Here is a 27,583-nt window from a genome sequence, read left to right as displayed (position 1 = left end):
TTAGTTCAGTATTATTACTGTTAGATCTTGCATGCAATCCATATTTGAGATGACCCCATAATTTCTTTGACAATATTCAAGTCTGATGGTGATCAGATATCTGGAAAAAAGAGCAGCGGGTTAGCCTTGTGAAGGAGTTCTCCCATTCAGAAGGCTGAAACCGGCAGATGCTTCTCTTTTAGGATGCAAAGAAATAATATCTGCTGTGAACTCCATGAGGTGTCAGGAGGGGCATCTGGCCAGTAAATGCTCAGCTCCATCCAGTCGCCCCGATTTTAAAAGATTACCAGCTTCCAGGAAAAAAAGTATTGATGGTTTCTCAATAGAGTATGAATAAATACAGACCAACATAAAGGTGTCCTGTTTAGCAATCTCATATATAAGAACAGATGGATGGGAGCTACAAGGTATATCTTGCATTAAGGCTTCATTTGTACTTTTTTCATAGTATTATATATGTATATTCACTGATAAATTGGTGGTACTCTAGTAACTAACTCATTGGATATATAATCATATCCTTAACCTGTTGATAATTTCATTGATGCATTGGAAGAAAAATGAGGATAAAACTTGACAAGAGTATGAAAATGATTTGTGGGAAATTAACATTGAATTATATTGTAGTTATAAAAAAGTGATTATGAATTTGTATAAATTGATGTACTGTCGGTATTTAACATCAACACCAAATCAGAGTCAATCCAAGGCCTATGTTTGGCTTCTGAAGAGGCTCTTTATAGTGAATGCAGAACTGCTTTTCACCCAGCCTGTGTCCCGCTCCAGAGACGTCAAATTAGAAAAAGGGGCACATATTCATCTTTCCCCTGGCCTGGGGAAGCCATAAAACCCTGTGCTTTCAGGATCCACCAGGGGAAAGATGAATATGTGCTCCTTTTTCCAATTCGATGCGTCTGTGGAGTGGGACACTCCAGAGCCATAGATTGGATTGACAGCTGCCCATTAAAGTGAATGCCGTAGTCTATCCTGTGCTCTAAAGTCAATGGAGATCTCCTCCCAGGGGTTCATCGGGTTGGCTACCAGCTGCAGTAACCAGGCATTCATTTTATTGAAGCGTACACGGCTGGCCATATAAGCCTCTGTCCTTTTTCATTTTTGCCCACCAGAATTGTCTCATCTCTTGCACGGCCTTTATGAGCCCTAAATGTCCTGATGCCCTGGCATCGTGACTCTTCTGTACAATCCAGGTCTGCTGGCTAGCTGGGACATACATTTTTGTGCCTTTCCACAACAGCCCCTCCCTCACAGATAGGTCATCTTGGTGCTGCTGGAACTACTCATCTCTTACTAGGGCATCTTTAAGGGTTGCCCCAAGTCTTGGGTTGGCTCCGGCCAGACATTGCTTGTTGGGTGAGAGCAAGTGCTGCAGGCTGCTTTAATTGTATGATGGACGTCACCATTCCCTCTCGGGCGCTATTGTGCTGCGGCATGTGGGAGAGTGCATCTGCAAGGATGTTTTTCCTCCCTGGCAGATACCGGAGAGTGAAGTTAAACCGGTTGAAGTACTGGGCCCACTGGACCTGCTTAGGAGACAGCTTTGGGAGGGAGGGGGGCTTTCAGCGCTTCTAGGTTCTTATGGTCCATCCAGACCTCGAAGGGGATCTTGCTAACTTCCAGGAACTGTCTCCATGTTGGGAGAGCCCATCGGACTGTGTAAGGCGCCTTCTCTCAGATTACCCAAACTCTTTCAGTGTCAGGACAACCTGCGAGACATGTAAACACAGAGTTGTAATTCCTCTTTGGCATTCCTTTGGAATAGAACTGCCCCCACTAGTACATCGCTGGCATTGGCCTGTATACAAATGGCTCCTCTGGATTGGTTTTAATAAGGATGTAACAATTGTTCTGTTGGTTTATAGCTGTCCCTGTTCCTAAGATTTGGCTAATGCTTCCAAAGTTACCTAATACACATTTTATTTGCTCCAGGCCATCCCTATTCCTGACTTCTAGTTGTGGGATGCAGGATGTCTAATCCTTTGTTACTGTTCAGTTCTCTAACCACCCAGAAAGTCCAAGGCCATCCAGGATTAGCCAAATTGAGCTAAAAGGACTGAACCCCCACACAGCAAGAACACATGCTGTGTGGGGTTTCAGTCTTTTTAGCCCAATTTTCTATTTGCAGCAGGAACAGAGAAGTCCAAGCTGGCTCGACTTAGAGGTGCCCCCTTTGGCTTACCGGATAAACTAAGCCAAGCTTGCTATTAGACCAGCCAAGCTTGCAAAAGCCATCAGAAAATTTTTGATGCTGCCTTCAAGACCCTCTACATGAAATAACACAGCCCTCCTACTGTTCTTGTGAACAGTACCATTAATGGCTTTGACACTGGGGACAGCAGCAGCACCTGCCAACTTTAGAAAGGCAGCTTGAAGGCCAGTAGTCTCTCTCACACTCGGGCATTATGATATAGCAGCCATTCTTTTGTCACCACCGTGTCTGTGATTATGTCTGCTTTCCTGATTTATGCTCTTCAAGCGTTTTGCAATGAAGGCACCAAAAGAGTCACAATTCGCCCGTCTGTTAACATCACTGAACATTTGCATTGCAACTTTTGACAAAACCAACTGCTTTGTCAATCTCCATTTTCTTTAGCATCCCTGAATAAAACAGGACAGAAGGACTTTTAAGCAAAGAATCACAAAATGTCAAGGACAATGACTGGTATTGTCTGGTCATTTCCCTTCCTCAGGGAACTGCAAAACTGCATCTCAGAAACCTGCTGCCACTGAATGCCATATGCCAACTCACTTTTCAAACTAAAAAGAAACAACTTTTGGGATTGTCTACAATATGTTAACTCTCAGCCTCTCTGAAAAGGCACACATACAGCAGGGTACAATTCTCAATTCAGATCATTAAATGATGCCATGTACGGTGCGAGGGTGGAACTGGATTCACCACTGGAAGCTTTCAAGGAAAGACTGGACTGCCATCTGTCAGATATGGTGTAGGGTCTCCTGCGTGGGCGGGGGTTGGACTAGATGACCTACAAGGTCTCTTTCAATTGATTTCACTTGCTCTCCGGCAACAACTCAACAGATCAAAATCAAACGCCGCCATCTTCCCACCCCCTTCCGCTGAGCCACGGCGCATGCGCGACTCTGCCGGCCCCTCCCTACGCGCCGCACTCAGTCCTCTCGGCGCGCCCTCTGATGCGCAAGATGGCGGCGCCCTGCCCGTGAGCGGTGGCGATGCTGCGGCTGGTGCTGCGCGGCGCTTTTGCGCTCACCGGGGGAAGCCGCCCCAAGCTCGTCGCGGGACCGGCGGAGGACACGCTTCAAAGGCCGGGTGAGGAAGGGTTAGCGGGCGGCCAGACCGACGTGGGGCAACACCCCTCTCTCTGCCCTGCCTCTACACCCTTCCCCCTCATCTGTCGGACTACAGCACCCATGTTGCTGTGCCTGCACGAGTGCAGAATGCGGGGATGGAGGGGTCCATTCGGCCTTGGCTACGATGGAGCTGCCCGCCTGGAGCTTCTTCTCGATTGGCCCCATTTCTGGCGTGGAGGATCGCGGCCTGGTTGGGCCGGAGGGAGGTTCGTGGCGTCGCCCGCACCTGATTCGCAGAGGGCGGGAGGAAGAAGGCTTTGCACTGGGTTCTCTTCCCTGGGCGCCTCTCTGTAGGCTGGGTTAATAGAGGGCAGGAACCGAATAACATCTAGCCGTACACGGTATAAATTCTCCTGCCCTGTTTCAGTTTTGTGTGTCCGGGAACCCAGCTCTTTTGTTGAATCAACCACGATCATGCGTATAAAGATGTCTCGAAAACACCGTCCTGAGGTTAAAAACAAGCAGTCACCTGGCTTGTTAGCCTTTTTTCTTCCTCTCCTTGTTCTTGAACGGCAGGCAAGAAAAAAAACCAGCTGGTTCTTCGCTCTCCATATAGTGCTTGTTTTAGGCGGACAGGCTGCTTAATGTCCCCAAACATTAAAGGGGAGTCAAGTTATTTTTTGTCACTACATGACTTCCAGCAAGAAGATGTTACTGCATTGCCCAGTGTGTTGTTTTGAACTGGTTTTGCATTTTTTGTCTTTTCAGGGAAGAGCCCTTTTCTCCAAATAGTCAGAGAATATGCCAGGCCTGTCCGGAAAAAAAAAGAACGTAAGTATTTTAAATTGTTCAGCTTTGTTCTCATTATGCCTTCTATGGGTGGAAAGGCAGACCATAAATTAAATAAGCAATGGTTGGTTTGGAGTCAGGTTGCTGAGGATGTTTTATTTTGTGGATTTGAACATTTGTCCATAATCCCAAGACCTGATCCATTGAAATGGGAAAATGAGCCAAGGTGGCGCAGTGGTTAAATGCAGCACTGCAGGCTACTGCTAGATCAGCAGGTCAGTGGTTCAAATCTCACCGGCTCAGGGTTGACTCAGCCTTCCATCCTTCTGAGGTGGGTAAAATGAGGACCCAGATTGTTGGGGGCAATATGCTGACTCTCTGTAAACCGCTTAGAGAGGCCTGAAAGGCCTATGAAGCGGTATATAAGTCTACTGCTATTGCTATATTGCTATTGCTAAAATTAAAGGTGATAGGAGTAAACTGTGATACCTCCCTTCCTTTTCATATCAATAGACACATTGGCTCAAAAAAATGGAGAGCTGGATTTACTTCTGACTTCTGAGCAACTGATCTTAGTTAGCAATTTTCTTCCACTTCCTTCTTTCTCCTTACCAGCAGAAAATTGAGAAGGACCTTGAAAATCCATTTTGGGAGCATCTACAGGTATCTTGTACAGATACTGCCCGTTATTGAAAAAATAATTGCTGAACAAAAATGTATATCGAGAAGAATTCTTTCTTTCTTTTCAGCTACCCCCAGCCATCTAGATGATCTGCCTGATACAATGTTGAGGAGAGATTATGCCAATGTCTCAGCTGTAGACAAGTAAGATTTGCAGGGATTGGTGGGAAATGAGTGTGTACCTTTTAGTGACAATTCTGTCACCTACCTTATTTTACAGTTGGAAGAAAAAAAGCTCCCAAGATACAATCTTACAAAATGCCCACCCTTCATATATGCTCTGTTAATATTCTCTGGAAAAGATGGCCCTTTCAGCATTTCCTTTGCTACATTCTAAAACCATTTGAGGCCAATGGCAAATGCTAAGCCCCTCAGGAGATTTTTTAAAAATAAATAAATCCAGGGAGACTCTGTGCTTTCCTGCAGGGTGGATGATGTTGTCAGAAGAATGCTGTCTCTGGAAATGGCAAGCCAGGTTAGTTTTTTGTTTTCCTTTTATAGAAAGTTTGGGATTTAGGAGCAAATACTACTACCAAATAATTCTTCAGATCACCTTACGTCAGGGAACAAACATCACAGGAGCTACCAAAACTCTTTTTTATTGTTTTAGAGCAAGGGCATCAAACTCAAGGGATGCAGCCTGCAGGGTGCTTAAATCTGGCCCACAGGGCCGGCCTCAAAATATCAAAGGACTGCCTGCAGTGCCTCTGCTGGCTAAAACAGACTGCAGGGGGGCGTATGCGGCCCTTCCGCAGCCCATTTTTGGCCTCCTGCAGCACTCTGCCAGCTGAAAACAGGCTGTGCTGAGCCTCTGCACTTTTCGACCGGCAGAGTGTTGCAGGAGGACTGCATTGAACTGGATTACAATTATGTGGCCTCAAGTAAGTGCCTGATCTGCATACAAAACAAGCAATATCCTATGTTAATACTACAGTTTAATGCCAGATTTTACATACTGTAGGTCCATTTAATCTACAATCAACAATCTACAATTGCAGACCTCATGATAACAGCCATGATTACTGGAATTGCTATTGTTAAATGATGTGATTACGTGGCACACTTTACAACTGCATTACTTAGCAACAGAATTCCTGGTCCCAACTGCTGTTGTAACCTAAGGACTGCCTGTACAGTATACCAACAGCCATGATATTTGTGAACCTTCATTGTCCTTCATGACTGTGTGTGCAGAACATACTTAATCAGGTGACCAAATCAACCCATTTCTGAGTTTGTATAATTCTTCTTAATCATAAACTTGGTTAGTACAATAATATCAAGCCACAACAGTTGTAATAAAAAAATTTGAATGAAAAGAATCTTAGCATGCTTTACAAATCTCAGTTGCAACAGATGTGATTAAGTGTGAACAGTCCCTACATGACAGCAAAATTCCCACTTTCTTCTACAGTGTTTTTCAACCTTTTTTGTGCAAAGGCACACTTTTTTCATGAAAAAAATCACGAGGCACACCACCATTAGAAAATGTTAAAAAATTTTAACTCTGTGCCTATATTGACTATATATAAAGTAATTCTCCCACGGCACACCTTACACTATGTCACGGCACACTAGTGTGCCGCGGCACAGTGGTTGAAAAACACTGTTCTACAGTAAGCAAGTAACTTTGAGGCTCTTTACCTCAGGATTTTCATCTGAAGCCCTAGATGGAGCAGTACTACCATACTATACTTGTTGAGAAACTGTGAAATGTACAACAAACTATACTTTTTATCTATTGATTTCCATTCCCCAATGTTTGCTTGTGCCTGTAGAAGGAAAAAGTGAAAATGAAGAAGGAGCAGCTAGCAGCCAAAGTCCGCAGGAACCCAAATGATTGTGGATCTGCAGAGGTTCAAGGTGGGAAGAAAGTGGAAGCTATCCCTCCTCCCTCTTAGCTCTATGGTTGCCAGGGAGACTGTGGGCATCACCTCATTGTGTTTTTGGAAGGGCCTAATGGACATCTGGAGAGTTTTGATTTTCAATTTCTTACTGTTCTTGGAGACTGGTCAAACAGAAGGAAAAAATCACCAATACAGTAGCTGTGTTTGTAGAAGGATGAGATGTGAAGTATTGTTGGAAACATCTGGAAGTTGACTCATTCCTTTTCATGTAAAAGAATTTATGTGTCTTCTTTCTATTTTCCCAATCTCATGGTCTATACTTCTGTCAGTATAATTGAATTCAGTTGCTTTGTAGGACTAATGAGAATGTATATGTTTTAATGACCTCTAAGTTTAGAATGTAGGTGATTAGAATAAAATCACAAAGTTACCCGTGTTTTCCCAAAAATATTTTCCCAAGTATTATTTTCTTTTGGGGCCCAAAATAAGCATTAGGACTTATTGGGGAGGGGGTTATTCCCCCCCACCCCCTATGTACATGGCACCAAATTGTTTTTGCTTGCAGTGCGGCAGGAGGCTGTGTGGCACGCCAGTGCCGCCATTGTGAGGCAGAGGGGTGGAGCTGCTACACGTGCCCTGTATTGGCTTGCCTCAGGGCTCCTGTAGCCAGGTCACCAAAGCCCTGACATCTGCCTTGCCTCATGGCAGTGGCTCCAACAACCCCATCAAGACCCTACATGACCACTGGCCCACTTCTTCTGCTTGATTGCAGCCACAATGGAGCAGGAGACTGAGCAACACACTGGTGCCGCAGCCATGAGGCAAGGCAGGGGTTGATGGAGCAGCCCCACGCGCCCCACACTGGCTTAACTCAGGGCTCCCGCAGACTGGCAGCTGCGGCACTGATGCACCGCTCAGCTTCCTGCTCCATAGCAGCCATGAGAAAGAAGACGTGGGCCGGCGGCCACAGTTTATGCTGCATATATTTGCTGGTGCTGCTGCTGCGAGGCAGGTGTCAGAGCATGGATAGCCTGGCTGCAGGGGCACTGGGAGAAGCCAGTGCGGGGCCCATGGGGCAGCCCCTCACCCCCACGGGCACAGCACCACAAACAATGAGATGGAATGGGCAGGTGGCTGGCTACGCCACCTTAAGTAGGGCTTATTGGGGGGGGGCTTACATTAGATGCACACGTAAAAAAACATGCTAGTTGCCAGAAGTCAGTATGGATAAGCTATCAGTCTGTTGGAGTAAGGTTATTTTTTAAAAAATAATTAAATCACACATACAAATATGGTGTGGTAGGTTAAAAGTGTTGGATTGATCCACCCCAATCACGGAAGCTCATGGGTGACAATGGGTGGCCATTCTCCTTCAGCCAAACCTCCCACACAGGATTATTGTGGGGGGAAATTTGTGTCATATATGCATTCTGAGATCACAAATGAAACAAAAGTGTGACAAACATTGTCAAGCTGATATATCAGTTTTTCATTAACATACCTTGGTGGTAGAAATGCTCTTGATTAAAAAAACATGTTTGACAAAATATCATTTTTGACATTCAGGTTAATCAAGTAGGAACTTACAAATGGGTCTTGAGGTTGCCTGGCGGTTATAGAAGGAGAGTGCAGAGCTGCCCCATGCCTCTCGCATCCTACAGTGTTGGCATGAAGTGGCTAGAAGTTGGACTTGAAAATTGTACTTGGGGTTCATCTGCTGTTCCTGGAGACAAAGTAGAGAGCTGCAGAGTTTGGTCTTGTCCTTGCTCTTTATTAATCCAATGGATGATGATGCTTATTACATTTGCAATCCAATTCAGAATTGGATTCAATAACTAGTGCACTCAAATGGAAACAAATCTGAAACAAACAGTGTTGATATTTTTAGAGAAACAGGATTAGAATGTATGTTTGCATTCAAACAGACAACTGCAAACTCTTGCAGGAAATAGAACTGAGATGCATTGGAAGAGGATGGGAGAAAGTGGGCCTAGCAGTAACTACATGGGAAAAAATACCCTGCAAGTGCAGGTGACTGTAACCTACATGAGTCAGTTTTGTGGCCATAAATAAGCAAAAACAGTTTAAGTAGCATCAATAAAAGTATAATTTCCAGAACACAAGAAAGAAGAGTTCCATGGTGTTCTGCTTTAATTGCACTCATTCAGACCTCACCTTGAGTAGTCGGCACCATTCTGGGCACATATATATATATATTTTAAAAAACCTTCCAGAAGAAGAATGCTAGGGGGTAGAAACTTAATCTTATGAAGGCAGATGAAAGAAAATACTGTTAAAGGGGGAGCGGGGAATGCCATCATATGCTCTCAGCTCTTTGAGCTAGACCAGCATAGAAAACCAAAGTTGTGGATGCTTATACTACTTTTATTGTGAAGTAACACAATCTTGCGAGTCTAAATGTGCCCCCTCCCAATCTTCATGGGAACTAAGGAGAGTCTTGTCTGAGATGCTTTCTCGGGTGGAAGTTCTTCCTTGGACTTCCATTTTTTTCCTCCATAAATTCAATAAAGAAATAGCATATTCATTAAATAACAGATTTTAAGTTAAAGCAAGACAAATTCTGCTTGAGGGCGGGAGGGGGGGAAGAGGCTGGGCAGCCACTGGAGCAGTGGGGTGGCCTGGGTGGCGGTGAAAGAGTGAGTTCATTTCCTGCAGCTTCATGCAGGTTTCAAGATCCCACTGAGGCAATAACTCCAGAGTACAGTCAAACTTCAACTGAATCCTGCTGCACAAATGATAACATCGCATAGAATTGCTATCCAAGTTGTTGCCTTGAGAAAACTTTCTTTGACATTTGCCTTTTGGGCAGGCGGCTATAAGGAGGCTCCGCTTTAGGGTCCCTGTGTGTCAGACTCAGGGCCTTGTGTGCCAGCTTGGTAGGAATTTGGCATGACATCCAAAATGAATGCTTCTTCCCCCTCCTCAAGCAAATCTGAATTATATTCAACAATAATTTCACCATTTACCCAGGAGCAAATAAATTGCTCTGTTCCTTTCTGAGAAAAGTGGTGCCTGGTTCACAGATCTTTGAAAGGATAAGTCAAAGGAGATGGAGGAGATTTACCCTCTGTGGGTGTGGCAGCCACCAATTTATGCCTGTTTAGATAAACCTCACATTATGCCTATGAAGTTTGGTTGTAAACTTCAGCCAAAACAATTTCCTGAAAACTTATATAAGACAGTTTAGAATATTGATTAAGGGGGCCAGGAGATCACAAGCTTTCTTTAGGCACAAAACTGGGTGACTTTGGGACAACTGCACTCTCCCAGCCCAATCCACCTCACAGGGTTATTGTTCCATGGCAAATAGGAAGTGGGAGCATTGTGTGCATCATCTTGCACAGATGTTGTTAAAAGGGATGTAAAATATAATTTTACAAAATAGGATCAATCGTAATCATACAGATACCTATCTACGTACTTTTTGTATTAAAAAATGTAACATAAAAGGAAAAGGAATTCGAGAAGGAAGAGGACAAAAAGTTCTTAAAGAATATAGTGCTTATGATTGGTTGGACTAGAAATAATTGAGATGCCCAGTAGAGCTGATTATGCTGCTGAAATGGTCCTACTTCCTATTTTCCCACCTTTCTCTCCAGACTCACTCTGCCTTCTTTCAGCAGAACACAGAAACAACCGGGAATTCTATGCCCATGTGTAACCAAGAAGAAATTCCACCTCTTAAAAGTTGTCTGGCTGCTAATGTTCATGTGTACTCTCTAAAATAGGAGAAGAAAACATAACGGGAGCTTTTCTAACTTCTTTTCTTAATGTTCTAGTTGCCTACTTGACAGCCATGATCCGCACCCTCAAAGAACATCTGCAGATGCACCCCAAGGTATGAGTCATCAAAGCGTTTAAGCTGCTTGTTATGTAACCTCTATAAACCGTGTCTTCTAAGTCAGCAGATTTTGTTAAAAAGCACTGCAAACAAATGGATGACAGAGAATTGGATTTTTGGCAGTCCTTATTGAATACAAGTATCTTCAGATGCAAAGCGCTTCATTCTTCAAGTGAACATTGCAAAATTCAGCACAGATGCATACCCTTCACAGTATTCTTTTCTTACGGAGTTAGATGATGTGCCTTAAGGGAAGAGAGCTGGAGGCATGACAGAAGGGGGGGAAGTAAAACCAATGGCGATATCTCACCGCTTTGTTCTCACCTTGCAAACTATCCTTGCTGCCATCGTGTCCACCTATCATTTTGTACATTGTTCTTTCATCATTAAAATTCTGAGCTTTTCTTTTTTGAGGACCCAAAGGTGCTTTTTTCAAAAGGCAACTGGACCTTCATTTTTCCTTGAAGATGTTTCACTTTTTCAGTTCTAATTGAAGTATCTTGGATGTGAAACGAAACATCTTCAAGGAAAAAAACAAGTAAGTCTAGTTGCCTTTTGAAAAAAAGCACCTTTGGAACAACCATGACCTGGATGATTGAGAATCTCCATAGACATCTGTTTTGAGGATTTCACAAACTGCATCCAACCATGTCTTACTTTCAGTCTTCCTTTTCTCACAACCCATTCACATACTCATTTTGCAATTCAATCTTCATTCATTCTCTACTGTGTATGACCAAGCTGGAGAACGGAAGCCTTCAAGGACGCAATATTGCACCTCTGCAGGCTTCCATTTTCCAGAGCAAAAGCTTTTGGTACGGAAGCTTTTTGGAAGCCTTCAGGGAGGTGATCTTGGGCTCCTTCAGGCTCACCGAGGCTGCCTGGCACTCCAAAGGTGGATTGGGTCTCCTGCACAGGCAGCCTCGGTGAGTCAGCCAAGCTGAGCAGAGCCCGTTCATCCTGCTCTGTCTCTGCTCTCACTGCTCTGCTGTTGGCGCTCGGGGAGCAGGCAAACAATGGCTGGAGACCGCGCCATTGGTCATTGAGACCTTTGCAAAGTGAGGGAGTCTCCACAGGCCCAGTGCCTGTTAGTTCCCTGGGGAGGCGGGGAGAGATAGGCAGGGGGAATGTTGGGGTGTCTCTGCCGTTGGTCATAAGGGTGAATGACTGCTGTTCTGCAACATTCATAAATCAATTTATCCCTTTTATTATTTAATTCTGTTCACTGTACTGGTATTCCCTTGTTTTGTCCCAAACATTTTTTTTAATTCCATCAAAATTACTTTTTTCCCCCTTAACTTCTTCTGATGTCATTCTTTATTCTCTTGGAGCACTTTCTTAGCAGCTGTCTTTTTTCTCCATGCACATCGTGCCATCTTTTTCATTCACTTTCAATTTTTTATAATTGGCCTCATTTGTAGTCTTATTTTCATTTCATTTTGTCATTTAACTAAGCATAATTCTTCATAGATTCTGTTAATGCAACCATGGAATTCTGTGAGATACTTTTTTCACTTGTTTTCAAGCAGCGTCTCTATCCTCTTTCCATTCATCATGTTGCAATAGTAATCTGTTTTCTAATATTATTCAGGATTCAGACTTTTTTCTCCTACATTTATTCTTCTCTCATTCCAACTTCTTTTGGTTTTTTTCCTTTCCATATCCAATTTTCCCCAAAATTCATTCTTTTTTTATTTTTTTATTTTTGTTTAACTTTTTAAAAATATAAATAATGCAAACATATTAAATACAAAGAAAGAAAGAGAAAAGAAAAAGGGGAAAAAACAAATATTATAGTGCACCCATACCCCCCCTGAGAGCTTTTTTTAACCCCTATATTTCTTCATCTATAACAACTAAAAGATATACAATATATTCCAATTTTGCTCATCCCCTCCAAAACATATATTCTTGAGTGGGTTTATTTCCTTTGCCTTCCACCAACACTAATTCTATAAAATCCCCCCATATTTCATTATAATTATTTGCTTTGATCATTCCCTTTTTAAATTCAATTTCTGTTGTTAATTTATCATTTGTGGTCATACTCCAAATTTCATTATACTACTCATTTCTTTGAATATCCCAATTTCGTCCCCAATATTTAGCCATCACTAATCTAGTTGCCATTGTCAAGTTTACAATCAATTCCTTTTTTTGTTTCATTTATATCCCGTTTTTCCACCAGCAACAGTAATGTAATCCTCAGTGACATACCTAAATTTACATTCAAAAGTGCTCTAATTTCTGTAAACACCATATCCCATATTTTTGTGCACTACCGCAATCCCACCACATATGTTTATATATTCCAACCTCTTTCTTGCACCTCCAACAAATATTTGTTTAATTTCTGTTTAATTTCACGTGGTGTTAGGTACCTCCTCCATATCACTTTATAACCATTTTCCTTAACTCTAACTGACATTCTTATATACTCTTCTATTCCAAATATTTTTCCAATCATCATCATTTATTTCTCCCAAATCTGATTCCCAAATTAATTTCAAACCTTTTGCCTTCTAATTCAGTTAATATTCTATACATTTTCCCATTTCTTCCTTTCCCTATATATTCTTCATTCATCTCACATTATTTTATAATCATTTAAAATTTTGTTAGCTGTCTATTTTTCTCCTTGAATCTTTCTTCCACTTTTATCCATTTCTCTAATTGCATTAAATTCAACCAATTTAATTTAATATCTGCTAAAATGTTATTTAGTTGTATTATATTATTTCTGATTTTTTCCAGTTTATTTGTAATCCACTACATTTCCCAAATTCATTCAGGTGTAACTATATCCTCTAAATCAGTGTTTTTCAACCACTGCCGCGGCACAGTAGTGTGCCGTGACATAGTGTAAGGTATGCCGTGGGAAAAACACTTTATATATAGTCAATATAGGCACAGAGTTAATTTTTTTTAACATTTTCTAATGGTGGTGTGCCTCGTGATTTTTTTCATGAAAAAAGTGTGCCTTTGCACAAAAAATGTTGAAAAACACTGCTCTAAATAACTACAGGATTTTGAAATGTTAATAATGTACCATCTGCAAATAAATGTATTTTAATTTTCTTCTGTACTCCAATTCCTTCAATCAATGAATCTTCTCTAATTGCATTTGCCAAAACCTCCATCAATAATGCAAATAAAACTGGGGATAAAGGGCAGCACTGTCTCGTTCCCTATCTTAAGGTCTAACACCATCATTTATGGCTATACTCCTTATTCTTTGAATATAGTTGATTTATCACTTGCCTAAATTTCTCCCCCAACACCTAACTTTTCAATTAATATCTTCAATGTAGGCCATTCCACACAATCAAAGGCCTTAAATATATCTAATGCTGATACACTGATTGCTTATTTTATGTACACTGAGAGCCTATGCACCAAAGACAAATTCCTTGTGTGTCCAATCACACTTGGCCAATAAAGAATTGTATCCTATCCCACCCGTCTTTAATTTTTGATTCTTTATATAATAACCTATGTTTAATACCCTTCTTACTGTATCTTAGATTTGTCAGCCTCTTATAAATTTACACTGGTCATTTTTAATATAATTCTCTATAAATATATTCAATATTGCTGTAAAAATCTTAGCATCCTGATTAATAAGTGATATTGGTCTATATGATCCTGGGTTTGTATAATCTTTACCTGGTTTTGCTATCAGTATTATCAAGGATTGCTTCCAGGAACATGGAACATTTTCCCCTTCTATTATTTTATTAAACATTATCTTCATCTTCGGCATCAATAGCCCTTTGAAATTTTTATAATATTCTATACCTAATCCATTTAACCCTGGTGTCTTACCTTTTTTCAATTTATTAATAACTTCCACTATTTCCTTTTCTTCTATTTGTGATTCCATTATTTCTTTATCATTTTCTTGAATTTTACAATTTAATTTTATTTCCATATATGCCTGACTTTCATTCACATTTATGTCATTTCCCTTATATAGCTTTTCAAAGAACTTATGAAATAACAACAATTTTTCTCTCATCGTATTACATCTTTCCCCCTTGTTGTTCTTTATTTTTGCCTTTTTAGCTTGTGTGGCTCTAGTCAGCATTCTAGAATTTTTATTACTGTTTTCATAAAATTCCCTATTTAAGAAATTAGATTTCTTTGAATCTGTTCTTTCTCAATATTTTGCAACTCTTTTCTTTTAGCTGATAGTTGTAACATAATCCTATTCGCTCTATTTTCTATATATTTATTCTCTAGTTCACAATTTCCTCCTCCTTTATATATTTCTCTTTTTGTTTTTTTGTAAGAGTATTTTATCGTTAAACCTCGCATTACTGCTTTCATTGCATCCCATATTATACCTATAATAATACTACCTATCTTGACCCATTCCAGTTCGGCTTCAGACCTGGCTACAGCACAGAAACCGCTTTGGTCGCATTGACCGATGACCTCTGGAGAGCCAGGGATGGAGGCCATGCCTCCATCCTGGTTCTACTTGACCTCTCAGCGGCTTTCGATACCATCGACCATGGTATCCTTCTGCGACGACTGCGAGAAGTGGGGGTGGGAGGCACTGTTCTACAGTGGTTCTCCTCTTACCTCTTGGACAGGTCGCAGTCGGTGTTAGTTGGGGGGCAGAGATCGAACCCTAGGCCCCTAACATATGGGGTGCCGCAGGGTTCGGTCCTGTCTCCCCTACTTTTCAACATCTACATGAAACCGCTGGGCGAGATCATACGGCGGCACGGGATAAAATACCACCAATATGCGGACGATACCCAGCTGTATCTGTCCGCCCCGTGCCAACTCAATGGCGGTGGACGTGATGAACCAGGGACTTGAAGCCGTTAGGGACTGGATGAGGGCTAACAAACTTGTGCTCAACCCGGATAAGACCGAGTGGCTGTTGTGTTTCCCTCCCGCCAATTTGGCAAATATTCCATCTCTCAGGCTGGGCGGTCAAATATTATACCCCTCAGACAGGGTCCGCAACTTGGGAGTCCTCCTGGACCCACAGCTGACTTTCGAACACCATTTGTCAGCTGTGACCAGGGGGGCATTTGCCCAGGTTCGCCTGGTGCACCAGTTGCGCCCCTACCTGAACCGGGAGGCTCTCACAACAGTCACTCGTGCCCTTGTGACCTCTAGGCTGGAGTACTGCAATGTGCTCTACATGGGGCTGCCCTTGAGGAGTATTCGGCGACTTCAGCTAGTCCAGAATGCAGCCGCGCGAGCGATTGTGGGTGTATCTCGCTTCACCCACGTAACACCTATCCTCCGCGAGCTGCGCTGGCTACCTGTCGATCTCCGGATACGCTTCAAGGTGCTACTTGCCACCTATAAAGCCCTTCATGGTAGTGGATCTGGGTACTTGAGAGACCGCCTACTGCCGATCACCTCCACACGACCCATTAGATCTCACCATTTAGGCCTCCTCCGAGTTCCATCCGCTGGCCAATGCCAACTGGCCACCACGCGGAGGAGAGTCTTCTCGGTGGTAGCCCCGACCCAATGGAACGATCTCCCGGTGGAGCTTCGTACCCTCACCACCCTCCAGACCTTCCGCACAGCCCTTAGAATCTGGCTATCCCGTCAGGCCTGGGGCTAAAGATTGTGACCCGCCCGAATGGTATGAATGTTGCGTTTTAATTATGTACTGTCTATATGTAAAAGTCTGTTTCCCCCCTTCCTTTTGATTGTGAGCCGCCCTGAGTCCCCCCAGGGAAAAGGGCGGCATACAAATAAACACAAATTCAAATTCAAATACCTCCCTCTTCATTTATAAGCCATATTACTTTTAATTCCTTCCATTTTTTCTAAAACCTCTTCATTTTTAAAAATTCTCAAATCCATTCTCCCATCTACTTGCCTGTTTATAATCACAATCTATTTCCATATCCATAGTTACCATTGCATGATCAGATATTTCAATTAAAATTCATTCTTGATGCTACCAAAAACTAATTACTATCACATTGAGAACTTTTTATCATTCTTGTATTGTTGCTTTTTTAAACATCCAATAATTTAATAAGAGTAGACCATCTTCATTCAACTCTATTACATCTTCACACTTTCATCATTTCACAAAGATACATCATAGCTATTTTTCTCTTGGTCATTTCATTTGATTATTCATGCTCTTTGCGTGCACTCCTCCAGCATTCAAAATTTCAGTTTTCCAATACCAAGGTCAACAAATAGATATATTAATATTGACTACCACTACCATAAAGCTTTACATTAAGATAGAGAAGGTGGAGTTCAGGTTACCAGCCTGAATTGTTACTATGTCACCTAGTAACAGTGTTCCCTGCTAACTCCTGGTCAGTTCTGGCATATTATGGCAGGATTTCTAATCCAATGACCTCATTACAAGCCAGTATCCTATTGCCTGTATCCCATAAACTAGACCAGGCCTGTCAAACTGGTGGCTCTTGAGCTGGATATGGCCCTTGCAGGCCACGCCCACCCTGGCTTTGCAAAGGTAAAAAACATTGCAATACGCCCACAGTGCAATTGGGTTTGACACCTCTGAACTAGATGATACATACTTTAGATCCAATTCTGAGAAGTACAAAAGTTTATTTTTAATACTGTTCTCAGATCACAGTGTAATAAATAATGTTCCTTATTTCCCAACACAATATTTTTCTATCTAGCAAATTATTGCTGTGTTTCAATAAACTTGCAATTTGTCAGTAAATTAATAACCAGAAAGTTGAAAAATTAAAACACTTGGATCCATGGATAATTCACTGAAGAGACTACAACTTTCTAGGACAAGGTTAACCTTACCCATATGATGATAGCCACTGACCGGCGGACCGTGTTGCTGAAATACCTGCGTAATAGCCGCTATGATACCTTTGAGAACACATGCAAGCAGCTGGAAATTGAGTACTCGCCGCCTCCACAATACCGGCGGAAAATCACACGGCGCGCAGCTGTCAAGAAGGAATTTCGAGCCATGGTAGGTTAAGAATGGCTGGCCCAAGGTGACCTACAGAAACACCTTAGGCAACGGCAGCTTCTATAGCGTAGAGAATTGGCTTCGGATGGGCATGTTCTGCTCTTCTGCATAGGCTTCAGACAAGGAAAGAGGCTTGGAAGGCCATATTTGACAAGGATCCTGTCCAATGGGTGAACAGCATTTATGTCTCCAGTTTTAGAGTGGGTGGGTAAAGACAGCATGTAAGAGTAGGAAAGCCTAAATGGCATGGCTAAGCAAAGCAGTTCATCCTCAGCAGCAGCAGCGAGCAACTTGTGGGTGGAGGGCAGCTTGCCCTGCCTTAATCTTTGCAGAAAATAGCATGATTGAGCCAGAGCTTATTCCTTTGAGCATTCTTAGTTAGCTTTATGTTTCACATTCAGATAAAATGGGGCAGACTACATTATAGCTTGGTCCTTACTGTCTTATTGTAGCAGTTGCAGACATAGGAATGGAGACCTTCCGTGTATGGTGGCAGTGGAAGCAGAAGCTGCTTATTTCTCCAGGCTGAAAGGACATTTGGGCAGCTAAATCCCCAATTAATTATCTCCTTCCCATTAATATTCAGGTCTACAAAGAGAAGCAAAAGCTAAGAGCTCTGGAAAGATTGAAGCAGATGGAAAAGCAAGATGAAGGAATAAAGGAGCCGGCTCAGCCAAAGGAGGGTACCCCAGGCTGAGCTGGACATAACTTCTGTTGATGGGAGGAGAATCTCAAACTGAGGAACAAATCTTATAATAAAACACTGAACACCAACTTTTCATCTGCATCTGTCTATGTGCAAATATGCGCATGTCAGGGCTGCTTCACTCAGTAACCAAGAAAGAAACCACTCAACTCCATTTTGCAGAATTAAGAGTACTTTTACTGGTCATGAGTAGATAGTAGCTAAGCAAAGCGAGGTTTGAGGCAAAAGCGTGCGTAATCATAAATATCAATATGTGACCCAACCCCTTCCCCCTGGTAACCTTAGTCCATAGTCCAATTAATACACCCCACAGGTGTCATGTGGGAGACATCTTCAAAAAGCATCATCAGGCTGGTATGCCGAACAGTTGGTCTGGGCGGCAAATCCTTCATCTACAGCATACGCAGTAGATGTGAGAACACCTCCCTTTATACAGTCACTCCTGTGCTGACACTTCCCCACCCACGTACAATGGCCCCCTCCTCTCCGTTTCAATGGCAGCCGAAAGCAAGTAGCAAAACAGGCTGACATCCGGCCCTCCGTCAGGAAAGGAAATCATCCCTGTAGAAAAAAAAACAGACACAGAAACAACAGAAAACAAGAAAGAAAGGTGAAAGTGTCCACGTCAATTCAGGTCATGGCTTGTCGGGGTAGGTAGAGTAGAATTTCCGCAAAAGTTGAGGAGCCCTCATGTGGGACCCATTCAGCATGAGAGGGGGGAAAATGTTTCCAGGATATGAGATACTGAATTAGATTTCTATGCTTCGAGAGTGCAAAATCTTAACCTCAAAATGTTGCTCTCCCTCAATGAGAAGAGGGGCAGGTGGTGTAGGCAGAGGAACTCGCAGAGAGGAAGTGTGTTCCAGCTTCAAAAGGTTGACAAACACTGGGTAAACACGTTTAAGGTATTTTGGCAGTTCCAGTCGCACTGATACAGGGTTAATAATCTTTACAATTGGAAACGCACCGACCTACTTAGGACCCAGTTTCTTAGACTTCTGGGTGGTTTGGAGAAATTTGGTAGACAAAAACACTCGATCTCCAACCTTGTATTCCCTTTGCTTAGTCCTCTTCTTGTCAGCCTGTTTCTTGTGTGCTTGATGAGCAGCATCCAATGCCTTGTATGCCAAAGGCCAGATTTTGCGGAGTTGGTCACTCCATTCTGAAAGGGACAGGACTTGCGGCTTTTCTTGTGGCACCTCCGGAATAGGTACAAAATCATGGCCAAACACTACTTTAAACGGTGTAAAACCCGTGCTGCTGTGCACCAAATTGTTGTAGGCCACTTCAGCATGAGGTAACAACTCAACTCAATTATCTTGCTGATAATTAATGAAACATCGGAGGTACTGTTCCAAAACAGAATTACTCCTTTCACAAGCTCCGTTAGTTTGTGGATGGTGGACAGAGCTTAGCCTCTGGGTGGAGCCAATTTCAAAAACTCCTTCCAAAATAAGGAGGTGAATTGGACCCCCCTATTGGAGATAATGTGGTCTGGTACACCATGCAGGCGATATATATGTGTAATAAACAATTTAGCCAAGTATTTAGCCGACGGAATTTTGGAGCAGGGAACAAAATGAACCTGCTTGGAAAATAAGTCCGTAATGACCCAAATCACAGTATTTCCTTGACTTTCTGGTAATTCCACAATGAATTCCATAAATATTTCCTTCCACGGTGCCTCCGGACGGGCTACGCTTTGGAGCAGGCCCTGGGATTTCCCTGGTGGGTGCTTCGCAGCAGCACATGTGGGGCAACTGGCCACATAGGACTCAATGTCCTTCTTCAATGACGGCCACCCAAATTGCCTTTTAATGAGATGCAGAGTTTTCACAAATCCAAAATGGCCTGCCATGCATGAATCGGGCCCATTGTAGAACCAAAGTTCTAAGGACAGCAGGAACATACAATTTAGCCCCTATCCAAGGTAGACCGTCTTTCATGGTACACTCATTGGAATGCTGTTTAAACCACTCATCGGACTCAAGGTTTTCCTTGAGTTTGGAGACGAAGTCCTTTGTGACCTCAAAATTAGAGCTGTTCTGGCTTTTGGTGACCACCGGAGCAACGAGATTCTTCGCTGGGATGACTGGGTGAACCACGCTAAGCTTTGAGCTGTTGTATTGAGGGAGTCTAGATAGAGCATCTGCCATAAAGTTCTCTCCCCGCCCCCCCCCCCCCCCGGGATATACTTTAAAGTGAAATTGAACCTGTTAAAATGTTGTGCCCATCTCATCTGTTTGGGGGATAATTTTCGGGGAATTTTTAACGCCTCCAAATTCTTATGGTCAGTCCACACCTCAAAAGGATGTTTTGCTCCCTCCAAGAAATGTTGCCAGGTCATTAAAGCCCACCTGACTGCAAAATCCTCCTTTTCCCATATAGCCCATCGTCTCTCTGTCTCAGTCATCTTTCGAGAGGTGTAAGCACAAGGTTGTAGCTTTCCATCAGCATTTGCTTGTAGTAATACTGCCCCCACTGCAACGTCACTTGCCTCCGCCTGAACCACAAATGGCTAATCCATGTCTGGGTGTTTCAAAATAGGTTCTGCTGCAAATAGTCGTTTAAATTTTTCAAATGTGGCTTGACACTCCATAGTCCAATTTAAGGGCTTTCCTGGTCTAGGTTTAGCCTCCCCTTTTGATTTCAGGAGGTTCATAATAGGGAGGGCGATGCTGGCAAACGAGGGAATAAATTGACAATAAAAATTCGCAAATCCCCAAAAACTTTGCAACTGTTTGCGGGTGCGGGGGGGGTGCCCATTCAGGGACAGCTTGGATCTTTCCTGGGTCCTTCTCGATGCCATCATGGGAGATGCGATACCCAAGGTAGTCAATTTTCTCTTGAAATTCACACTTAGACAATTTTGCATTCAGCTCTGATGCCCGGAGTTTTTTAAGCACTGAGCAGACCAGTTTCACGTGTTCTTCACATGTTTCCATGTAAATAAGGATGTCATCAAAATAGACCATCACGCCTTTATAGAGGTGGTCATGCAAAACGTCATTAATTAATTGCATGAAAACAGCTGGCGCCCCCTGTAGGCCAAATGGCAGTATCCGGATTTGAAAACAACCAAGAGGGCAGTTGAATGCAGTTTTCCACTCTTCACCCTCCTTAATTCTGACTCTGTAATAAGCCTCCCGCAGGTCTAATTTCATGAAAATTCTTCCTTTACCCAACTGGGCTAGCATGTCCTTCATTAACGGCAACGGGTAGAGATTCTGAATAGAGATAGCATTCAGATTTTTATAATTCACCACCAAGCGAAAGGAGCCATCTTTCTTTTCTCTGAACATAACAGGGGCAGCCACCCGGAGCCTAGCAGGCTCAATGAAACCTCTCTTCAAATTTTTGTCAATAAAGTTTCTTAACTCATCCATATCACAAGGGGTCATTGAATAAATCTGAGGTTTCGGAAGTTTTACTCCGGGAAGGATATCAATGCTGCAATCAGTGGCACAGTGTGAGGGTAATTTATTAGATGACTTTTCACTGAAAACATCTTTGAGGTCCCAATATTCTTTTGGGATTTTCTCCTCCCCTTCAATTTTTTCTTGCCCCTTGGCTGCTAGTTTGGGGTCAACGTTACACTGTTTGGGAACCTCCCCCTCTCCTTTACTTCGCTTGGGAGCCTCCCCCTCTCCTTCAGAGGGTGTAGCAGATCGGATTCATATCCACCCTTTCCTCCAATTGATGTGTGGATTTCATTTACACAACCAGGGTAAGCCTAATATAAGAGGCCGATCCATTCCTGGGGCCACAATAAAACGTATTGACTCTTGGTGAGTTCCCATCCACATGTCTATTGGCTCAGTCACAAAATGGGCCGGATTCCCTCCAGCTATTGAGCCGTCCAACTGGCAAAAAGCAATAGGGACCTTCAAGGTTTTTAGTCTTAGGCCCAATTTTTCTACTACTTCGGGGTTAACGATGCAACGTGTTCAACCCGAATCTAAAAGAGCCAGCATATTTTCTTGCGCTCCAGTAGAGGGCACTTTAAGTTTCACTGGGATAGTCATGGGCCCCGATCGGGAGCTTACTAGACGATTGTCATCAGTTTCACTTTCCTCCAATTCCTCTTCCCCTGGGGCAGGGTGGATTTGGGGACGAGCCTCCAATGCCTTCATGGCGGTCTCCCTCTTCCTCCCAAGTGGTTTCTCTGGCCTCCTCTTCCCCCTAATAGAGGGCCTTGGGCTCAGTTTGGGGATGAAAAATCTGGGTTTGCTTGCAGAGCCACTTTCCCTTTCATTTGGAGCTCCTTGGGGGGATTGGGGGGGGGTAGCCTTCCCTCTCCCACTATCTTCATTATAATTGTCATGGACTAAATCACTTCCCAATTTGGGGGGGGGTGCCCCTGTTTACACAGTTCTTGTGTCCCTTGTTAAGGGATTCAATGTTGGCTTTTGTTTGTCCCACTGTGAGCGAATCATCAAAGTATTTACTCAGAGTAGCCATAAATCTTTTATAGTCTCTCGGTAGGGGGGGGGTCAGCATCCTGCGGGGCCTCAATCCCAACAGCTGCCTTACTTCCCAAAGCCACAGTAATTTTTCTTACCTTGGCTTCTTCAATAAAAAATACGTCTCCAAACTATTGTATGGAATTCCACAGCTGCCTGAGGGAGAGCTATAAATCCTTTGATTGACCCCCAGTTTTCACACTCTGGGGGAGGTTTCTGCCGTCTGCAGGGGGGGGGCTCCTCCTCTTGGAATGTTTTTGGCTGTTGTCAGTGAGGTCACGGCTAAATCATGTTGATCAGTTCCACCTTCAGTCCCCCCGGCTTCCCTCAAGCAGAGCAATTTTTCTACAGACCTCTCCTCTGTTCCATGGAGATCCGTTTCTTTTCCAGGGTCATGATTGGAATGTTTCTTTTTCCAAGCCTCTGCAATTTGTTTCATGAGGCTCTCCTCATTCTCCCCCTGGTCGCTGCCTTGCTGGGACATGTTCCGTGTGTGTGTGTGTGTGTGTGTGTGTGTGTGTGTGTGTGTGTGTAGGAATTGGGTGCACTCCCCTCGGAAGTTATCAGCTCCGGGATGAGCGCATGTCTGAGACCTTGCTTAATGTCAGGGCTGCTTCACTCAGTAACCAAGAAAGAAACCACTCAACTCCATTTTGCAGAATTAAGAGTACTTTTACTGGTCATGAGTAGATAGTAGCTAAGCAAAGGGAGTCTGAGGCAAAAGCATGTGTAATCATAAATATCAATATGTGACCCAACCCCCTCCCCCTGGTAACCTTAGTCCATAGTCCAATCAGTACACCCCACAGGTGTCATGTGGGAGACATCTTCAAAAAGCATCATCAGGCTGGTATGCCAAACAGTTGGTCTGGGTGGCAAATCCTTCCTCTGCAGCATGCGCAGTAGATGGTGAGAACACCTCCCTTTATACAGTCACTCCTGTGCTGACACTTCCCCACCCATGTACAATGCCCCCTCCCCATTTCAATGGCAGCCGAAAGCAAGCAGAAAAATAGGCTGACAGCACATATCTTTTTTTTTTAAGTTCATCTACATGTTTGAGGTGTAGTAAGAATGTTAGATCAGGAATCTCCAAACTTGTCAATTTTAAGATTTGTAAACTTCAACTTTCAGAATTCCCCAGCTAGGTTGGATTCTGGGAGTTGAAGTCCACAAGTCTTAAAATTACCGCTTTCGGAGACTCTTGTTTTAGATATTAGTTATTATTCCAGTTACCTAAATATTAGTAGGGATTGTTTTGCCATTCTCAAGAGTCTGAGGAAGGAGATCCACCAAATTGGATTTAACCAAAAGCATTATTCACAGTTCTCTTCCTGCAGGACTCAGTCCAGTGGCACCCTTGTTCTTGAGATCAGTGCAAAGTGGGGCTTGTTTGCATCTTCCCAGAGAGCCTTGGTTTATTTTTAAAAAATTGAAGTGGAGACCCTCAATTTACGAGCAAAAAATATTCAATTGTTTCGGCAGAACTTGGGAGTTATACCTGTTCAGCTTATTTTTTTTCCTGAGTAGCCCATATAAAAATACTGAAAGACTTGGCCAAATGCAAAAGAAATAGGAGCAGAACTAACCCCCCCTTTTTTTGCAAAGGGCCTATTACATGTCTCAGGGGTTTTATTTCACAAACCTTGCTTTTTGTTTTCAATAAATGGCAATGTGAGATTAAGAAAAAAAAAACCTGGAAATGCTCAAGCCAAATATTTACCTTGTTAAGTTTTTCAACTTCCCCTCCTTTGTGCCATCAGAATAACAGAGTTGGAAAGACTTTGGAGATCTTCTAGTTCAATGCCCTGTACTGGCAGGAAACCCCTCTACCACTTCAGACAAGTGGTTATCCAGCGTCTTCCAGTGTTGGAGCACTTACAACTTCTGGAGGCAAGCTGTTCTGCTGATTAATTGTTCTGTCAGGAAATTTCTCCTCAGTTCTAAGTTGCTTCTCTCCTTGATTAGTTTCCACCCATTGCTTCTTGTTCTACCCTCAGGTGCTTTGGAAAATAGCTTGACTCCCTCTTCTTTGGGGCAGCCCCTGAGATATTGGAACACTGCTCTCATGTCTCCCCTAGTTCTTTCTATTAAACTAGACATACCCAATTCCTGCAACCATTCAAGATGTGCTGTGGTTTTGAACACATCTTGAATGACATCAGATTGTGGGAGGGAAATAAGATGGCAGGTTCCTGGGATGTAGAAAGAGAGCTGGGAATGCAATTCATGCCCCTACAACAACCTTCCTACCTTCAGTGTTATGGCAGACACTTATGCCCTGCTGCACAATATGTAATGTTATCTGGGAAGAGCAGCCTAGGACCCAGGACCATAAGTGGTCTCCAGGATAGCACCTTTTTGCAATCCTCACCAGAGTTTTGGTTTTACAATCTGAAGCAGCAGCATCTACTCTCTCTTTCTCGTAGCTGTAATTCTGCTGCTTGCTTCGCATTGCATCCTTTGCCAGCTTGACATCAGCAATGGGGGGGGGGGGATTGAAAGGTGGGTGCTTAGGGAAGGTTTTGGTTTGAAGCACAGCTGGTCCTGACTCCAAGGATCACCAAAGTCAACAAAAGGAATGTGGGGATGGGGAAGACGTCAACACAGAGTCTGTTTTCCAGAACAACCAGAGAACTTTTAATTGGACATTGACTGATAATGGGGGATGGCCAGGGGAAAAAGGGAATGTTAATTGCATCATTTTTGCACCAGCCAACAGATGCTGCCTGCTCTAAACTGTAACTGCTTTGTTCTCAGTTAAGTATACTCTTGGAAAAAGAAATGAACCAGTCTTTATTTGCTAATTAAACAAGTGGGATGGATGACATCCTTAACACCGCAGCCCCTCATTTCCCTGCAAGCTGAAGCACTGCTGGTGATCTAATATTCTAACTAAATACCAGGCAAAAGCTGGCAAAAGCTGCTCTAGGACAGTTTTTATTTGCTCCATCTGTTTAGATGGAGTCTTTGTTTCACAAGACTTTGCATTATTCCACCCACTTTTTGCTGCTTCCTCTGGCATTTCACTCAACCTGCAGGATACCAAAAAGAAGAGCTTTGCCCAGTTGCAAAAGACTCCCAACGTCTCTTTGGAAGCAATTTTGTGCTGCCCAGGAGCCCAACATTTGCTAATGTCCCAGTTAGTGATTTGCCAGCCGCCTGTCTCCCCAGTAACCCAGTCCTCAGAAGGCAGCTGGGCCAGTGGGAAGTATGACTGCTGTTTGGATTGTCCCATGTGTAAGTTGATCTCTGCCTCTAATACATGTGGAGAGTAGCCAGCTGAGAACGGAGGAATGCGACCCTTTGTGAACTAGTTCTTCCTGAAATAAGACTGGATTTCTTGGTTAATTCCAGTTTCAGTGAACTTCCCAAACTGGTGCTTTCAACATAGGTTGATAATAAAACCCATCCTGCTCAGCCAATATGGCCAAGATAGTTAAGGAAGCAAAACTTCTAATTGGAGGGTATCTATGGAGAAGGAGGTGGGAGGAATCCTTTGTGTTTTCTGAGTTTGGTTGTTTCTATGCAGATGATTCATTACCCACACTAGGTAATCTCATCAGGGCTAGTTAAGGAATGGGATTTGCTCTCAAAGAAGAGGGTGCTTCTGACCGTCATTCTTTTTGTCTTCATTCGTGACTGAGGTCGGGCTGTCATTATCTCAACAACTGCAGCTATAGAAGGATTCTCTTTAAAGTTTCTTGGAAATAGAAGAAATTGTGTAGGAATCTGGCTTTTGAAGTCAGGACTTTGCTAGACATTGCGTAAATTTTTCAACCAGTAGCAAACTTTAAACAATATTTTAATTTTAAATGTCCAGACACCAGCTGAATTCTCTTTCTTGTTTTGGACAGCTGAATGTTTTCAGAGATGTTTGAAGGGGATTAATTGGCAACTTTATTATGATGAAAGTTAACCACCTTGTCTTAAAAGTATTTTGGGAATGAAGGCAAATATATGTGTCCCAGGATAATGTTATAAGATCCAATCTGAGTCGGTCATCAGGATCAAAGTTTTATTCTTCCGAGTTGTTGGGCTCGTGCTGGAGCTTTTACTCCCCCCCCCCAAGCTACATAGAGGTATGGAAGGTAAAGGTTCCCCTCGCACATGCATGCTAGGCGTTTCCGGCTCAGTGGTCACCTCTGTTTCTAAGCCAGAAAGGTATGTAAAAAGGATGAAAAAACTGCCCCCCAATTTTACCATCATCTAATCCAGTACCATTTATATTGCTTGTGATTTTCTTTTTGTCTGAGGGAGAAAAAAGAAGCAGGATATGACACCCTCCACTCCTTAAGTCTGGGAACACTTAGAAAATGTCTGCTTTTCAGCTAGCAGGATCACTGGTAATAATGGTTTGTCACAGAACACAGTCACCAGTCATTTTTGTACCCACAAAGGATTGGCTAAGTGAGGACGTAGTGGCAAGGATTACAAGTCTGGACTATGGAGGACAGCATTTTTCTACCTACTTCTATGGATCTTTGCTTGCATGTGCGTGTTTATATTGCTTGGCAGGTTGTGTTGGAATTTGCTGCCCGGTGATTCTGAGCTGCTACGTGGCACGCAAATATGGAGAACATTGTTCCTTGGGAATGGTGCCTGGTGGCATGACTGCACTCTGAACACATATGCGGCTCTCCTATGGTATCTCGATAATGTGCTAAGATTTCACTTAAATGATCTTCCTCTGAGAAGTAGAACAGCAGATGCTGGGGGGTGGGAGAGATGAAATTTATATTTTAAGTCAAAATTCATTGCAGCCCTTGTTCTTACACCAAGCACTTTGCTGCAGAGTAGTCGTTTTTCTTGATTGCCCCTTTCATCTATGGAACTGCCAAAATGCCTCTGGTGGACACAAAATGAAAAAGGAGAGGGTGAATTTATTTATTTATTGTCCTGCCTTTATTATTTTATATTACAATTATGGTATTCCTTGTATTGCGATGTTTCTCCACCTCCTTTCAACCATATTTGTAATTACAA

General features: G+C 43.0%; 1 protein-coding gene across 1 annotated transcript; it reads left to right on the top strand.

Annotated features, from left to right (window-relative positions):
* Positions 1-3,146: 3,146 nt before the first annotated feature.
* Positions 3,147-18,207, top strand: MRPS15 (mitochondrial ribosomal protein S15). The gene is made up of 8 exons (XM_032227801.1): positions 3,147-3,307; positions 4,057-4,119; positions 4,827-4,902; positions 5,185-5,233; positions 6,537-6,621; positions 10,406-10,464; positions 17,237-17,428; positions 18,015-18,207. The coding sequence occupies exons 1-8, from the start codon at positions 3,211-3,213 to the stop codon at positions 18,123-18,125; spliced, it is 732 nt and encodes a 243-aa protein (XP_032083692.1). The 5' UTR covers positions 3,147-3,210; the 3' UTR covers positions 18,126-18,207.
* The last annotated feature ends 9,376 nt before the right edge of the window (positions 18,208-27,583 follow it).

Source organism: Thamnophis elegans, chromosome 12 (assembly GCF_009769535.1).
Source record: "Thamnophis elegans isolate rThaEle1 chromosome 12, rThaEle1.pri, whole genome shotgun sequence".
Taxonomy (NCBI): Eukaryota; Metazoa; Chordata; class Lepidosauria; order Squamata; family Colubridae; genus Thamnophis; species Thamnophis elegans.
Note: the sequence above shows the minus strand (reverse complement) of the source record. Positions and strands in the feature narration are given on the sequence as shown.

What these genes read in the sequence shown, in the direction of transcription:
- MRPS15 (XM_032227801.1), top strand. Translation starts at nt 3,211, where the DNA reads ATGCTGCGGCTGGTGCTGCGCGGCGCTTTTGCGCTCACCGGGGGAAGC. An exon ending in AATGTCTCAGCTGTAGACAA is followed by an intron (nt 4,903 to 5,184) that starts GTAAGATTTGCA and finishes GCTTTCCTGCAG; the next exon opens with GGTGGATGATGTTGTCAGAA. An exon ending in TGGATCTGCAGAGGTTCAAG is followed by an intron (nt 6,622 to 10,405) that starts GTGGGAAGAAAG and finishes TTAATGTTCTAG; the next exon opens with TTGCCTACTTGACAGCCATG.